This window comes from Akanthomyces muscarius, chromosome 6 (assembly GCF_028009165.1).
Source record: "Akanthomyces muscarius strain Ve6 chromosome 6, whole genome shotgun sequence".
Lineage (NCBI taxonomy): Eukaryota > Fungi > Ascomycota > Sordariomycetes > Hypocreales > Cordycipitaceae > Akanthomyces > Akanthomyces muscarius.
In genome coordinates, this window is record NC_079246.1 from 1344815 (window position 1) to 1360269 (window position 15455).

Here is a 15455-nt window from a genome sequence, read left to right on the forward strand (position 1 = left end):
CCGGAAAACGGCACGGCAGCTTGCAATGCAACGCTCAAAACCAATCCTCTGCTATTTTCCCGGGCGCCCTTGGCGACCCAGAGAAACAATGGGAATGCGTAAAGTGCCAAGGGGGACGAAGATGTGGTGGCTGATCCCTCCTGTTTCGACTAACACAATGCCTCGACCTGCTACGGCCGGTGGTTAATCTAGTTCGTTACAGCTCGCTGCTTGCCTTTGGGCTCCCTCTGGTATATGCCCCCCCTGCTGCTTGCTAAAAATCTTTCCCTTTATTTCAGTCATCTCTCTTCCTCTTTTCCTCGCGTCTCTCTTTTCCCTTGTTTCATTATTTCTCTCTATCCTTCTCAACACACATTCTCTCCTTCATTTGCAGAGGCTAGTTCCTTTGCTGTGTGTTATTTTCTAGTCCATCTCTTGTTGGTTAACTACTTGCCTGCAACTTTCTTTGGTCCGATCTCGTTGCCTATTTCACTCGTTTTCTCTCGGCAGCTCTGGTAGCCCTGCCCACCGTCCGGTCTTTACAACGCATTCATACACACGCACAGACATAATACCACGTCAACACAGCATCACCATTCAATATGAAGTTCACCTTTGCTGCTGCCGCTACGGCTTTGATGGGCGCTGCCCAAGGTAAGCGGCTCTGATACCTCTTGGACAAGACGTCCCTCTTCTGACAGCAGAACCCCCGCAGCCATCAACGTCCAGGTCGTCTCCGTCGGCCGCAACCCCGTCAACAACGCCACTGGCCTCAAGTTCTGGCCCGAGAAGATCAAGGCTGAGCCTGGCTCCATGGTCCAGTTCCAGTTCCTTGCTGGTAACCACACCGTCACCCAGTCCGACTTCGACCACCCGTGCAAGCCCATCAAGGAGGTCAACCCCAGCGCCCTGGGTATCTTCTCGGCGTACCAGCCCGTCGCCGCCAGTGTAGCCAAGGGCGAGGTTCCCGTCTTTACCATCATGGTCAACGACACCAAGCCGATGTGGTTCTTCTGCAGCCAAGGCCCCCACTGCGAAAAGGGCATGGCCCTGGTCATCAATGAGAAGTAAGTATATTGCTGTTCCGAGCATCACGCTAGAGCCCAAGATGCTAACGGTATAACCTTGCAGCACCAGCGCCAACTCTTCACGGTCTATTGAGAACTACAAGAAGCTCGCTGCTGAGGCTTCTCCTTCCACTGGTGGCACGACAGAGAGTGGCTCCAACACTGGCAGCGGTACCTCTCCCGAGTCCAACTCCGGCTCTTCCACGACTCCTGCCGGTGCTGCCTCGAGTACCCCGACGACGGCCGGCGCCTCCATTGCTGGCGCATCTAGCTCGATGCTACTTGCTCTTGGTGCTGTCTTTATGCTCCTGTAGAATGAATAGCACCATTTTCTTTTAGTAGTGTCGTGTCGATTTGTTATAATGATATCAAGCAGAGGTCGCTAGGGCAGGAATTTATTTTTTATTTTTGAGATGTACTATATGCAGCATAGAACAGTCCTTGGCATATATTTTGTTCGCTCTTTACAATATTCACTGCACGTGGCATGTGCAAAAGCTGTGGTGGTGCTTCTTGGCCGCTTCATTTTTAATCCCGAGGAACTCTCTTCTTGCGCTTTTGCTGATTCGATTTGCAGAGCTCAGGAACAGGGAGCTTCTCCAGCCAGTCTTCCTCGCGCTTCACGTAGCCAACCTTTTGGTACTTGGGGCTGTTGGTGAAAAAGTCAACCCAGTGCTTCAGGCCGCTGTACACTCTCTCCTTCGCTTCTGCGAGCTCTTTCTCTTTGAGCTCCTTCATCTCGGCCGAGGTCCATTTGGAATCGATTTCGGGATCGTCGATGGGGAGGTACATGTCTTCGAGGCCGCGCATGTCAGGGGTCAAGTCTTCCTGGAAGCAACCGCTGACGTAGGCACGCGACGCATCCCGACCGGCAAAAAAGTGGTAAGAACCGCCAATGCCGTACATGTTTAGGCCGTTGGAGACATCGAAGATGGTGCCATTGACAGCGAGGTACAGGGGCTTGCCCTTCTCGTAGCCGTTGTATTGTGCGAGTTCGTCCGGGGTTAGATAAATTGGTCCGCCCTGTGAACAAAAGAAGCAAGGTTAGTTAGACTGGAGAGGATCTGGTTATGTGCCCGCTTTGGGTGGTTGCATACAAACTTGGCCTTCCACCAGTCAGGCTTCAGGTAATAAGGCTTATTCTGCATGCCCCAGAAGAAGCTCTCGCCGGAGCTGATGACGTAGCTGAGACCGCATGAAGCGATGAACAAAAACGTCAAGACTCGCAGGATATCCAAGCGGAGCGAGCCTGACTCATCATCCTGCTGGGCTTTGGCGCGGAGCTTTGCATTCTCCTTTGCGTTGCCATCATCGGCCTTGGCCTTGCGCTGGCGGAGCTCGGTGTCGGCCATGATGGGTTGATGTGGGTTTCAAGAAGCGAGGCACTCGTCCAATATCGCCGGCGCGAAGCAATAAATACACAGGAATGCAGAGACACTCGCACAAGAACCAAGACAATCGAACAATTAAATATGATCGTCTGATATGCAGGTCTGAGTCTCCAATTTCCGTCCAAAACAGGTAATCAGAGCCAATGGGGTCCCTTGCAGCATAGCGGGACAGCGGGAAGTGGTAGATGCAGGCCCGCCACAAAACACTCGATCCTGGAGCGGTCACATGACCCGCCCGTCACCACAGCAACAGCGACCCAATGTGGCCCCAGTTTGCGTTACCGGCTTTTGGGGTCAGGCACCACAGTAAACAGACTTTCGTGAATATCAACGCACAATACCTCGACTCAGCCGGCGAGCGAATCCATTTTGCGACCACTTTACGACCACCATTCTTGGTGAGATAGATAGCGGTGGTTTCTTGTTGACGAGTCTCTTTTTCACGAAGCCTCAAAACACGCGGAGAAAATTCACCTTCGCCATGGATATGGACGAGAGCTTGAGCTTGAGCTTGACGCCGACAGGGCCACTTAGCCCGCTTCAGACGTCAACGCCAGATCGTATTAACCAACGACGCGAATCCCAAATGACGCCATTCAGAACCGATGGCTACGACAGTCCAGTTCTCGAAAAAATCAGCCAGTTCAACAACATGTCTGGGCAGTCGAGGCAGCAGGAGCGCAGAACGACTGACGCGCTGAGGAGAGCTGTTCTCGGGCGTGAAGAGGCTGAAGTGGAGATGGAGCGTATGAAGAATGAGATCAATCAGCTTCAAAGTGCCGTCGAGCAAGGCAAGGAACGAGAACGCAAAGTCGGCGAGCGGCTAGAAACTGTCATGGTACGCCACCAAACAGAAGCAGGATACAGATCACGGCTAACACCCAAACAGGACAGCTACGGCCGCGCAAAAGAAACACACGCACACACCCAGGCCCTCTGGGAAAAGGAAATTCGACGAGCGAGAAAAGAAAACTTCAAGTCGCAGTCTACGATAGTCAAACTGCAAGAGGAGCTCAAGACGGCTCGCACAGCAGCCAAGATCAACGAAGAGTGCTTGCAGCGCGAAAAAGAAAGAAGCCAGACGCGAGAACAAGAAGCCTTCACTGCTCGCTACCAAATAGTAGGCGTTCAAGAGCAACTCGACAAGGCCCTTGAACGCGTAAAGGTGGTCGAGCAGGAGCGTGATGCGTACAAGACTGCCGCTAAGAACGAGGAGGTTGCACGCATCGCTGCCGAGGGCCGACTACCCTTACCCATTGGTGACGAAACAGGCGAGTTCTCGTCACCAAATAATGTGCAGAAGAAACGCAAGCGTGATTCTGCCAAGGATGGTGGCCGTCTTTCTCTGTCCGCCATGGATTTGGTTGGCTCCGCTGCTACAGAAATCGAAATTGAAGAGCTTGCTTTGCAAGTTGCCTGGGAGAAACATAGAGCTGAGAGAGCCCAGGAGATGGTTGAATTTCTACAGGCCGAGTGTCGGATGCACTCCTGCGCTGGCGCAAAAGAAAGTCGCCAACTTCATCAAGTTACCCCAAGGAAGAGCGATGAGCCAACGGAATCGACTACGCCTGCAGACATCACTACTGTGGCAGCTACCGATGCAACAGATGATGTTTTTGCTGCTGCCGAGGAACTGATCAAGGAGGAAGTCTCAACTGAGCCTGTCCACCTCCCCGAGCCAACGATTGGCGAGCCTGAGCCAATGGCGGACGTTCAAATGACACCCAAGGAAGAGGAGATTCAGCACCAAAGCCCAAGCCCTGCAGCTGAGGAAGCAGCTGAAGCTATGGACGAAGATCAGCTGGATGAAGAATCAGAGGGCGAAGGTGACATGCAGCCAGGAGACATTCTCGCAATTGAATACCACGAGCCGACAATTCAAGAACCAGCTACCGAGGAGCCCCAGCAGGAGCCCCAGCAGGAGATCGTGCATGTTCCGAAGCCAGCTCAGGCACATGAGCCTATTATGGAAGCACCCAAGCCGAATATTGGAGAATGCACCGACGAGACCATTGCACCGCCTGCTGATGCCGTGCCGGAGCTTGAGCCAGAGTTTGCTGCTGGCCATCACGACGAGGGTCACCACGAGTCTGATGCGGAAGAGCGCCGAGAGTCACTTCCTGAGCCCAAGTCTCTTGGCGAGCATGAGCTGATCATTGTAAAGTCGAAGAAGGAGCGGACGAGCACAATCTTCTGCCCCAAAGAAGGGGTTTTTCGTACAGTCTCGGAGCAGGAGGCTGAAGCCGCAGCTTTGGAAGAGCGGTTCCAAACAGAATCTGTTGCTGATGAGAATGATGATAATGTTGACATCATCCTCCCCGATGCAATCGAAGAGCCGAGAAGCTCTCGCATGTATGCTAGGACACCATCAGTGGAGCCCCCAGCATTCGCCATCATGTCGAGAGAGCGTGTCGCCAGAGACCGCACTTCTCTTCAATCTCTGCTAAGCGCGCCTCACAGCGAGGAAGAGTCGTCGATCCCCAATACTTTCAATATCCCGACTGTGGAAGATACCGAGTCAAGGAATCAAGCCGCTGCTGAGTTTGTCCCCGAGGAGGCCGTCGTCGATGACGACGAGGCTGGTCAGACTCCGGAGTCGCCCACGCCTACGATGTACTCATCGACAACTCGATTCAAGGTGACAACAACGACTGTCCCAGTACGGGACGAAACCTCCCAGCACAGCGCTTCGTTCAACGAGAAGCTTCGAACTCCCTCTGCAAGCAGCAGTGCCAGCTTTGATCTCACAGACCCAGCTCTTACGCCGACCATGACGCGGGAACAGGCGCTCGCCAAAATTCGAGAGAGGAGAGGACGCGCGCGAAGCATTGCCCAAGCGACTGCGGTGCCGCCTAAGAAGCTGGCACCGACCGGTGCAAAGCGCGACATTAGCTCGTCATCTACCAAAGCACCTCTCAGCAAGACGACTCCAAAGACCATCTCCAAGACGACCACTACGGCGACGACACGCACCAGACCCGCAGCCAAGCCTGTGACGAAGCCTATCAGCAGGCCGACAAGCAGGGCTGCGAGCAGGGATACCAGCCGAACCGCAACCACCAGCCGTACCACTAGCCGCACCACGAGCAGGACACGATGAAAGCATGACAGGGAGTGATACCCTCGAGCGAGTACTGCTTTTGATGATTTGAATTTTTTACTTGCATGGAAGCCCGGAGTATTTATTTTTTGGGGACTCCAGTAACGACTGCATCTGGACATGTTACGTACATATGTTTGAGCCTGGAAGAGGCTTGTATATTGCAATTGTGGAGGTTGGTGCTGTCTTCTTTGCGGGGCAGCACAGGATGCTCGGCGCCTTGGGAGTTTTTTTTATTTATACATTTGTTTCATTGGGCCATTGCGGGTTTCTTTTCGCATTGGATAATAATAATACTGATTTCTTGAAGACTTTCCGCGAAGCGACTCTTTGTTGAACGCTTATGTGATGTCCCCCTGCATAGGTACCTAGGTAGGTATGATGTCAAGGGGTTCAAAAGGGCTGTGGAAGCCGCTACATCGCCGTTGCCCCTGCCCACTGGACTCGGCCTGGAATAGCGCCCAATAGCTAGCTAAACAAGTGCAGGCGGCCAGCTGCCCCGGAAACTGCCCCCACCATGCAGATGCCAGGCACAAGGACCCGAGGTCCTCCGCTTTCAATCTCTGTGACAGAACTCCATACATTTGCCAATTCATAATCCATTCGTCGCCCGAGGCGCAAGGCTCTGGCCAATCCACTCCTTTCAGTGCTCTTTTGCTTTTCTCGCCCATTGTGCCCATTTCCGCTCCTCAGTTGCCTTTCTTGCCAGGGCTCCATCATCGTCCGAGAGCCCTCTCCTTGGCTTGTTTTGTTTGCGACGGTTATACAGGTAATTTTTGCCGCGAGCGAAACCCCGCCCACCAGCAAGAAACGCGCGAGACTACAACACGCTTAATGCCATGGGTGGAAGCACGCGAAGCCCCGGTGCGTCGCACGAGAACGGCAATGCACCTGACGCTGGGCTGAGGAGCTTGGATCATTGTAAGCAAAACCGCAGCCCCCCTATTCTGTCGTGGTTTTGCGCCCAGAAGGCTAACAACACGGCCCGCCGCTGTCGCGCAAACCAGACAAGAGAGCTCTTCCGCCATGGCGATACCGACTACGACAGCAGGCGCTGCCCTTGATTCGATGGGAAACGCCGTACCTTGCGTGGATGCAGGAGAAGCTGCGCACGCCGGCGCTGGATAGCTACTTTGCCATTACGGCGAACCTGGGCACGCATACCTTTTTCATGGTCTTTCTGCCCATGTGCTTCTGGTGCGGCCAGGCTTGGTTTGGGAAAGGGTAAGAATAATGATGGGAGCCGTGGTGAGATTTTGGGGATAGGGTGCTGATGCATTGTAGGCTTGTGCATATCCTCGCCCTCGGCGTCTTCTGGACCGGCTTCATCAAGGACTTTTACTCGCTGCCCCGACCGCTCTCCCCGCCGCTGCATCGCATCACCATGTCCGGATCGGCCGCGCTCGAATACGGGTTTCCCTCGACACATAGCGCGAATGCAGTCTCCGTCGCCGTGTACGGCCTCCTGCTTCTGAAGAGCCCGGAGAATACGCTACCGCCCACCATGAAGCTGTTTTTGGAATGCTTGTCCTACTTTTATGCCGTGTCCATTGTCTTTGGACGGCTGTACTGTGGAATGCATGGATTTCTCGACGTCATTGTCGGTTCCGTCACTGGTGTGGCGATTGGGATGCTCGAATTTTACTACGGCCCCGCGTTTGACGCTTACATGCATTCGAGTTCTTGGGTCGCGCCTGTGGTTGCGTGCTTGGTCGTTGTCGTCCTTGTGCGCATTCACCCGGAGCCTGCCGATGATTGCCCCTGCTTCGACGACAGCGTTGCGTTTGCAGGCGTCGTTATTGGTCTCGAGTTTGGATCCTGGACATATGGCAAGATTCCCTGGGACCCCTGGGTGTCCAACGCCTACTCTGGAGACGGCACCGTCGACGTTACTCCTCTTGGCTGGGGTTTGAATATTGTACGAATTGTCTTCGGCGTGCTCATTGTCTTTGCCTGGCGCGAGACCATGAAGCCGCTTCTTCTCAAGGGCCTGCCTCACCTGTTCCGTCTCATCGAGTCGTGCGGATTTACTCTGCCGCGTCGCTTCTTCACCCCTGCCAGCGAATACAAGTCGGTGCCTCCCGGATCCCGCATCGATACCTTGTTCCCTACCGCATCCGACTTTCCTCGCATGGTGGCGGGTATTCGTCACCCAACCACGCGTGGTCGCTCCGTATCCATTGGTCCGCAGAGTGCCGCGGACGCGTACGAGACGCTGGCCTACCGCGAGCGTCAGCGCCGAGAGAGCATCAGTAGCAACCACAGCCTCAAGAGCAAGTCCAGTAACCTTGACATCCTCGGCAAGTCGGAAGACCAGGCCGGCAGAGCGCTGGCTTCGGGGGCCCAAAAGCCGTCCGCGACAGGATATGAAAACATCATTGCTGATAATGAAGCTGTGGTCGCTGGAGACGAGCCTACGGAGCAGCAGAGCCGAGCGGTCGACGAGAAGGAAGTTTTCGCGCTACTCGTCAAGCCGCGTGTACGGTACGATGTTGAGGTTGTAACAAAACTAATTGTCTATACGGGTAAGACTCGAAATATTATGGACGCTCGGGCGGACGCTAACTTGGGACAGGAATTGCATGGTTTGCTGTCGCATTGATTCCCATCATTTTTGAGGTGGTTGGACTGGGGACAAATCATTTACGAACGCATTAAACAAGGAACTGGTGGGAGCAGAAAAGGGCAGACCCTTTCCACAGCATTAGACATTATGCGGTACATTTGAAAGCATCACGGCGTTATGATGATGGATATTGAGTAACACGGTGCGATCGAAGCGTGCGACAATGACATATCGTTCGTTTTGTACATATGTGAATTATAGTTTATCATTTGAAGCAAGGAGTGTCAGGCTCAGCCATTCCGCGAAAGCAGAAGCATCTAAAGGCGCACCTGAAGTAGACGGAGCCTTGAATGAAGCGACACGTCAGCCTTACTTGGTAGTGGCGCTACTCAGTGGAGAGGTATTCCCAAGTAGCCTTTTTGCCTCAATATACAGACTTGTTTCTTTCATCTTTCTACCGTTGTCAAATTTCAGCACTCAAGAAACATTGCAGAAATGCCGCTTTCCATTCGCCCTGCCACCGAGGCAGATGTGCCCCGCATCGCCGAGATTTCCATGGCGGCCTTTGACCCGGCCACCGACGCCGTCTCGCGGAACCTCTTGCCGGCCGCTAGGCGCGAGGACGGCAGCCTGGGCGATGACTTTCGCAACTGGAGCGTCATGCGCAAGTCGGCGCGGCTCAAGGCCGCCCGGAGCGTCATGCTGGTTGCCGTAGAAGATGCCGCCGCGGAGAGGTCGGAGCAGCGAGAGGGTCAGGAGGTTGTCGGATATGCGCTCTGGTTTCGGCCGCTGGAGGAGGGCGAGGAGGAGGACGGCCAAGGGCCGACGAAGAATAAGGCGCCGGTGGCCGGGCTGGATCCGGACGCTGTGGCGGCTCTGCGCGAGGTCATGATGAAGGAGGAGCGGGCGTCCTTTGGCGACAAGGGAGCGAGGGATGTATGGTGTAAGTATGCTTTTTTTCCTGATTTGAGATTTATCTTCTCGGTCATGTTTGGGGACTTTTTCTTTTCTCTAACTCCTTGATACGAAAGCGTTGGACTCGCTTGGTGTTGATCCGAAACAACAGAGGAGGGGTATTGGAAGGATGCTCGTCAACTGGGGCATACAAAAGGCCGAGCAGCAGCAGAGGGATTGTTATCTGGTTTCTACGCCGTCCGGGCTGCCGTTGTATGAGTCGGTTGGGTTTGAGACGCAAAGAGAGGTATTGATGTTTGGCGTGCCGCACATGTCCATGATGAAGTGGCACACAAAATAGTGTGTGCGCACCAGCATGATGGTGCGGACATTACTGATCGGCACCCGTGATGAGCGGGTTTTAAAATAAAAGAAGACGAGACAAGACTCCAGCAGACACGAATTTAAAAGCAAGAACTCGTAACAAGGAAAACAAAGCCCTAATGACGAACTTACCAAGTTTGAAAGCCCGTATAAGTCATACAGGGTATGCTGCGATGCCAGGCTGCAAAGTGGAGGCAGTTTAATGGGTTCACGTCGCCGGCGCGTGGCGGCGCGTCTTCCCAGCTTCACATCCTGACGGCAGATTTTCGACGCACTGGCCAAACTGCTGCAGCACCCTCCAAACGCCACTCAATTGCTGCATACAAACCAACTGAACGAAAGCATCGATACTATAGCATAAAAAACCGCCACAATGTCCGACTTTGAAGACGAAATGGACGTGGACTCTGCGCCCGCCCAGAGCAAGGATATCGTCTTTTCCGCCGAGGCCAGCAAAGGCAAGCGAAGCACAGCAAACCTGCCCGTCGAGGCCGAAGACACCCTACCATGGTTAGAATTGCCTTTTCTCTTTATAAAAACAAACAAACGAACATCTCTCCTTTGAAATGTCCAGCCACTGACGCAAGTCCCTCTGCAGGATCGAAAAGTACCGACCAGAGTCCCTCGACGACGTCGAAGGCCACCAGGACATCCTCGCCACCATTAACAAGTTTGTCGACTCCAACCGCCTGCCGCACCTGCTCCTATACGGCCCGCCCGGCACGGGCAAGACCTCGACCATCCTGGCCCTCGCGCGGCGCATCTACGGCGCCTCCCAGGTGCGGCAGATGGTGCTGGAGCTCAACGCGTCCGACGACCGCGGCATCGACGTGGTGCGCGAGCAGATCAAGACGTTTGCCTCCACCAAGCAGATCTTCAGCATGGGCGGCGGCTCCAAAACATCCATGGCGGGGTACAAGCTGATTATCCTCGACGAGGCCGACGCCATGACCAACACGGCGCAGATGGCGCTGCGCCGCATCATGGAAAAGTACACGGCCAACACGCGCTTCTGCATCATTGCCAATTACGCGCACAAGCTCAGCCCCGCGCTGCTGAGCCGCTGCACGCGCTTCCGCTTCAGCCCGCTAAAGGAGGCCGACATCCGGCAGCTGGTGGTCAAGATTGTCGACGAGGAGAATGTGCAGATTGGCGCCGAGGCGGTGGACGCGCTGGTCCGGCTGAGCAAGGGCGACATGCGCCGTGCTCTGAATGTCCTCCAAGCATGCCATGCATCTAGTAAGTTTCTTATTCTTCTTCCTCTTACCTACAATCTCGTTTCGTTTTGCATGCTAAGAGGGAAAAAAAAAACAGGCACCCCTCTGCGAGCCCCCGGCGCCGCCAAGGTCCCCGACGGCGAGATCCAGCGCGAGACCATCACGACCGAGACCATCTACACCTGCATCGCCGCGCCCGCGCCCGACGCCATCCAGCAGATCATGGCGACGCTGCTCGGCACCGCCGACGTCACCAGCTGCCTCACCACGATAAACTCCATCAAGCGCCTGCAGGGCCTCGCCCTCGCCGACGTCATCACCGCGCTGGCCGAGGAGCTCGCCAAGCTCGACGTCGCGCCCGAGGTCATGATCACCTGGCTCGAGGGGCTGGCCGAGATTGAGCACCGCGTCGCGGGCGGCGGCAGCGAGGTGCTGCAGACGGGCGCCGTGGTCGGCGTGGTGCGCAACGGCGTGGAGCTGATGAGTCGGTGAAAGGGAGCTTGACATACTGTATGAAAATAATGAAACGAAAACAATTTAATGATGAATAACACCGAATTCAAAAGATCGTATCGCACTGTGTAAAGGATAAATGTAGAATGGAATGAATCGTAATTGTATTTGGGGTATCATGGTATTTGCTAGCCTTCTAAAGCTCATCATCGTCATCGTCGTCTATCAAAAAGATGGACACTCTCTTGCTTTCGCCTTCCGTCTTGGCATCTGTCATTTTTACGTCTTCAAGTTCTGCCTTTGCGCAAGTTTCGTGCTTGACGCCAACAGGTTCTCTCTTCATCTCCTCTTTGACTCTGTCTTTGGACTCGTCTTTGACCTCATGCTTAACCTCGGGTTTGACTTCACCTTTGACCTCGGGTTTGACTTCGGCCTTGACCCCAGGTTTGACCTCAGACTTGATCTCATGCTTGATCTCGTGCTGAAGTCTAGGCTTGGTTTCATCCTTGACTCCACCCTTAACCTCATTCTTGACTTCGCCCTTGACTTCAGACTTGACTTCGCCCTTGACTTCACGCTTCATAGATTCCCGCTTGACGCCTGGCTCTGTCTTGACGATCTCACTCTTCACCTCGACGCTGGGCAATATCGACCCATCACCAGCCTCTTGCTTTTTTACCTCGACACCCCCCTCGTCCAGAATTCTCTCCGTCTTCTGTGCAATCTTTCCCTGGCGCCTCTTGTAGAAAGTCTCCAGGCAGTTGCGTCGCTCCTCCTGCGTCCACCCCTCCACGACGAGCGCAAAGTCCTGGGCATTGGCAAAACCAAACTCGCGCGCCATTTCGCAAAATTGCCGCAGCCGAACATCCGCGGGAGGATTATACACACTGTGCAGGGCCTCCAGGTCTTGGATATCGTCCTGGCTCCCGGCAAACAGTGCGCTTTGACCATGCGCGTCGTCTTGCCAGGAAGTCATGGCGGCGCGGCGTGACAACTGCTCCTCAATCTTCGAGGTACCAACGACTTCGGCATTGTCGTGTGTATACTCTACGCCTGCGGATGCGAGAATGGCCTGGATGGCGTCGCTCTTACGCGGTGTCCCACTCTGACCATCTGGCTTGGGCTTCTTGTCCTCCGCTGTGAGAAGCGCCGCCAACTGGCCAACGCCGTTGTCGTCATCGCCGTGCTCGGCCTTTACAGGGACCAAATCGTCGTCTTCTTTCGCTGCTTGGTCCACGTTTACTTCCGCGAGCGTCACACCGACTTTGGCTTCTGCAATGTTGGTCTTGTTGACAATGTCACGCAGCAGGCCACTATCGCTATGGAACGTGAAAATGTTGGAGAGACCAAAGATTTCGCCCTTGCGATCCGCGTCTTGCTGTACGCCACGAAAGTAACGACGCTCTGATGACGCAGTGTAGCCAATATTGGCCTGCTGCTGCTTGTAGACTTGGCGTGCGTAGACAATTTCTTCCACGGTGCCGAGAGAAATGAGCCGAAATACTTCGACATCGCGGGTCTGACCGATGCGGTATGCCCTGTCTTGCGCTTGCAGATCGTAGGAGGGATTCCAGTGCGGGTCGACAATGACAACCTTGTTGGCTGATGTAATGTTGAGACCAACACCGCCCGCCCTGGTTGAGATGAGGAAAACAAACTGCGTTGGGTCGGAATTGAACGTGTCGACGACTTCCTGTCGCTGCTCGTAGCTCAAGCTACCATCGAGATAGCTCACCGTGTAGCTAGTGTTGGTAAAGAGATGTTGCAAAATCCGCAAAAGACGGACGCTATGAGAAAAGACGAGCACCTTGTCACCACTGCTGTGCCAAAACTTGAGCAGCTTCTTCATGACCTTCCATTTTCCGCAGAACTCGGGGTTAACGAGATTGCCAATCTGGTCGCGGTGCGCATACAGGCTCTGCCATCTATCTGGCACGCAGATTTTGAGCGTATTAAGCTCTGAATCTTGCTTGCCATCGAGGTCAGTCGCCGAGGGCACGAGAAGCGTCATGTGGTTGGAGAGCTTTTGCAGAGACATCATGCTGGGGAATACGGCGCTCTGCCAGGCCCGGCCGTTGCTGAGATATCGCCCGCAGCACCAGCCCCGTTTCTTCTCATGCTGACACGTCTCTGAAATGTTACGTATCACAGAAATATCATCGCTCCCCAAAAAGTTATCGTATGCCTGCTTCTGAAGGTCAGTCAATGGACAGAAGACGACGCGGTCCGTCTTTTTGGGTAGCTGGTCGGCAATGAGGCTCTTCATTCGCCGTAGAAAGTAGCGAGGAAGTAAATTATTGACGAGCTTCTGCGCCGTCTGTCTTGCGAGACTCAGCTGGGCCAAGGTGGCTTCGTGAGATTGACCGACGGTGAGTGGCTTGCTGATTGTCTGGCTCCATTCTGCTCTGGTGCCGAAATTGCCCGGGTTGGTCCAGTCAAGCAATGTCCAAAGCTCTTCGTACTTATTCTGGATGGCCGTGCCAGTTAGTCCGATGCGACATAGCGCATTGATCTCGTTCATGGCCTTGGTCGTTTCTGAATTGTGTCCCTTGAGCCTGTGGCATTCATCGGCGATAACGGCGTCCCACTGGACCATGTTGACGGCGCTGCGGCTATTCTTGTATGTATCGTATGTTGTAATCATGATTTCTGACATGCCCCCTCTCATGGTACCGAGGATGTCGTCCTTGTTTGGCCCATGGTAAATCTCTGCTTGCCACCAGCCCCATCGGTCCAGTTCATTCCTCCAGTTCACGAGCAGCGACCCTGGACAAATGATCAGAATGCGCGGATACCACCGATCGGTGCTATACCAGCGCATCTGTCGGAGCCTTCGCTTATCTCGCTCATCGCCTGTCTTGCCAAATGCTGCGGTCAGAAAGGCGACTACCTGTACTGTTTTGCCGAGGCCCATGTCGTCACCAAGAATGCCGCCCTCTTGGTAGACAAACTTGCGATGTAAAAACTTGACGCCTTCGATTTGATAGTCGCGCAAATACTGGGCGATGGAGGCTGGGATGAGGCCTGCGGATTGCGGCAGCTCAATATCCTCGTACGCTCGTACAGGGCGAATACCGCTACTAGGAGGGAAAGTAGGGCGCTCGCTGAGATTTTCAATGCCATTGCCGTCAACGAGATCTACGCCAGTGTAGTCTGGTGGCAGCATGAGTGCAGCTTCATGATGTCTCTTCCTGTTGGCGTCAAATTCCTCTCGCCGCTGAATCAAATAATCGGGCAGTTCAGGCTGCCAGTCATCTTCGAGGACAACATCGTCGGCATCCGTTGCTGGCCCATCGGCGCCAGTGCTTCTTCTTTTTGGCGCTGATTTTCTCTTGGGGCGCTTCTTTTTTGGTTTGGCGACTGGCACAAAGTCGGATTCATCCGTCCATTCTACCTTTTCGGAGAATGTGGGTTCAGCCTTTCGTTTTTTATCTTCTCCTTTGAGTTGAATATCTGGATTCACATGACTCTCTGGATCGTCATCGTCACTGTCTAATATTACAATGGGTGGTGCGTCGCCGGTCGGGGCCATTGTCGCTGGCCTGCATCCTTGATGCGCTGGTGGTGGAGTTCATAGACGACGCGCACTGGAGCGCGTAAGGTGGAATGGCTGAGGAGCGTCGCCACGTGATACAGTTTTTAGGCAGCACCGCACTCAATTTAATCGCGTGTAGAGCAACCTTTGATGACGGCTGACGGTTTCTGAATTTCTTCTTTTCAGTTTCAAGCTTCTAGCCTTGGGCTAGATTTAATGTCTCGTAGGCCCTTGCCTTACCGGTCGGTACGCACTAATGGATCGGTGCACTGGTCAGCAATAAAACTCCGCCGAGCGGCGCGGATTCCGCACAATTTCCCATGAATCTTGATCCCAGGATATCAAAGCCAAACTCTGTACAAGATACCTGGAAATCTTGAGTAGAAACTCGAGTACTGACGGCGGAGACGTGCTTGAGCGGAGGACATCAATGCACTTACAAGCCGCTTTACTATCGTCGGGGCCATGATTTATGTCAAGAGACTTTTTGGACCAGAAGCTCACAAAACAGATACGCAAGTCTTTCCATAATCTTTCTCGGACTCATTATTCTAGTTTTTCTCTCAGTCCCTGTATTTTGTCGGTCGAAGGGAATTGATCAAATGAAGCCTGATGGGGTCCCGGGTTAAATTGCGGTGGTGTATAACTAGTAATGCACAGTCCGGCCGTACCCCCGGATTTGTGATGCCCCACCACAGCTCAGTCAGGATCCGGGCTATGCGAACGCAATAGAGCCGAACTTGCGACCGCCAACACAAAAGTTCTTCCTCTTTTTAGCGAAAGTTTAGCGACAAAACTACACTCCAACAAGCAACGATTCTTTTTGGTCTTTGATCTTCAGATCCTGTGCCGACAAACCCCGAGGCAGG

General features: G+C 53.9%; 7 protein-coding genes across 7 annotated transcripts; 5 read left to right on the forward strand and 2 right to left on the reverse strand.

The window, feature by feature from the left end:
* Positions 1-581: 581 nt before the first annotated feature.
* LMH87_000481 (uncharacterized protein) lies at positions 582-1360 on the forward strand (the record flags this gene model as incomplete). Its single annotated transcript, XM_056198395.1, has 3 exons — positions 582-633; positions 695-1046; positions 1111-1360. The coding sequence occupies 3 exons, from the start codon at positions 582-584 to the stop codon at positions 1358-1360; spliced, it is 654 nt and encodes a 217-aa protein (XP_056055349.1).
* Positions 1361-1574: 214 nt separating this feature from the next.
* Positions 1575-2398, reverse strand: LMH87_000482 (uncharacterized protein; the record flags this gene model as incomplete). The annotated part of the gene is made up of 2 exons (XM_056198396.1): positions 1575-2069; positions 2144-2398. 2 exons carry the CDS (start codon positions 2396-2398, stop codon positions 1575-1577), a joined length of 750 nt encoding a protein of 249 aa, XP_056055350.1.
* Positions 2399-3023: 625 nt separating this feature from the next.
* LMH87_000483 (uncharacterized protein) lies at positions 3024-5512 on the forward strand (the record flags this gene model as incomplete). The annotated part of the gene is made up of 3 exons (XM_056198397.1): positions 3024-3275; positions 3327-5282; positions 5330-5512. The coding sequence occupies 3 exons, from the start codon at positions 3024-3026 to the stop codon at positions 5510-5512; spliced, it is 2391 nt and encodes a 796-aa protein (XP_056055351.1).
* Positions 5513-6376: 864 nt separating this feature from the next.
* On the forward strand, positions 6377-8195 carry LMH87_000484 (uncharacterized protein; the record flags this gene model as incomplete). Its single annotated transcript, XM_056198398.1, has 4 exons — positions 6377-6458; positions 6545-6761; positions 6822-8062; positions 8113-8195. 4 exons carry the CDS (start codon positions 6377-6379, stop codon positions 8193-8195), a joined length of 1623 nt encoding a protein of 540 aa, XP_056055352.1.
* A 403-nt stretch (positions 8196-8598) lies between these two features.
* LMH87_000485 (uncharacterized protein) lies at positions 8599-9358 on the forward strand (the record flags this gene model as incomplete). The annotated part of the gene is made up of 2 exons (XM_056198399.1): positions 8599-9046; positions 9135-9358. The coding sequence occupies 2 exons, from the start codon at positions 8599-8601 to the stop codon at positions 9356-9358; spliced, it is 672 nt and encodes a 223-aa protein (XP_056055353.1).
* Positions 9359-9754: 396 nt separating this feature from the next.
* On the forward strand, positions 9755-11090 carry LMH87_000486 (uncharacterized protein; the record flags this gene model as incomplete). The annotated part of the gene is made up of 3 exons (XM_056198400.1): positions 9755-9891; positions 9980-10620; positions 10696-11090. 3 exons carry the CDS (start codon positions 9755-9757, stop codon positions 11088-11090), a joined length of 1173 nt encoding a protein of 390 aa, XP_056055354.1.
* A 157-nt stretch (positions 11091-11247) lies between these two features.
* On the reverse strand, positions 11248-15053 carry LMH87_000487 (uncharacterized protein; the record flags this gene model as incomplete). Its single annotated transcript, XM_056198402.1, has 4 exons — positions 11248-14539; positions 14827-14839; positions 14899-14953; positions 15027-15053. The coding sequence occupies 4 exons, from the start codon at positions 15051-15053 to the stop codon at positions 11248-11250; spliced, it is 3387 nt and encodes a 1128-aa protein (XP_056055355.1).
* Between the last annotated feature and the right edge of the window lie 402 nt (positions 15054-15455).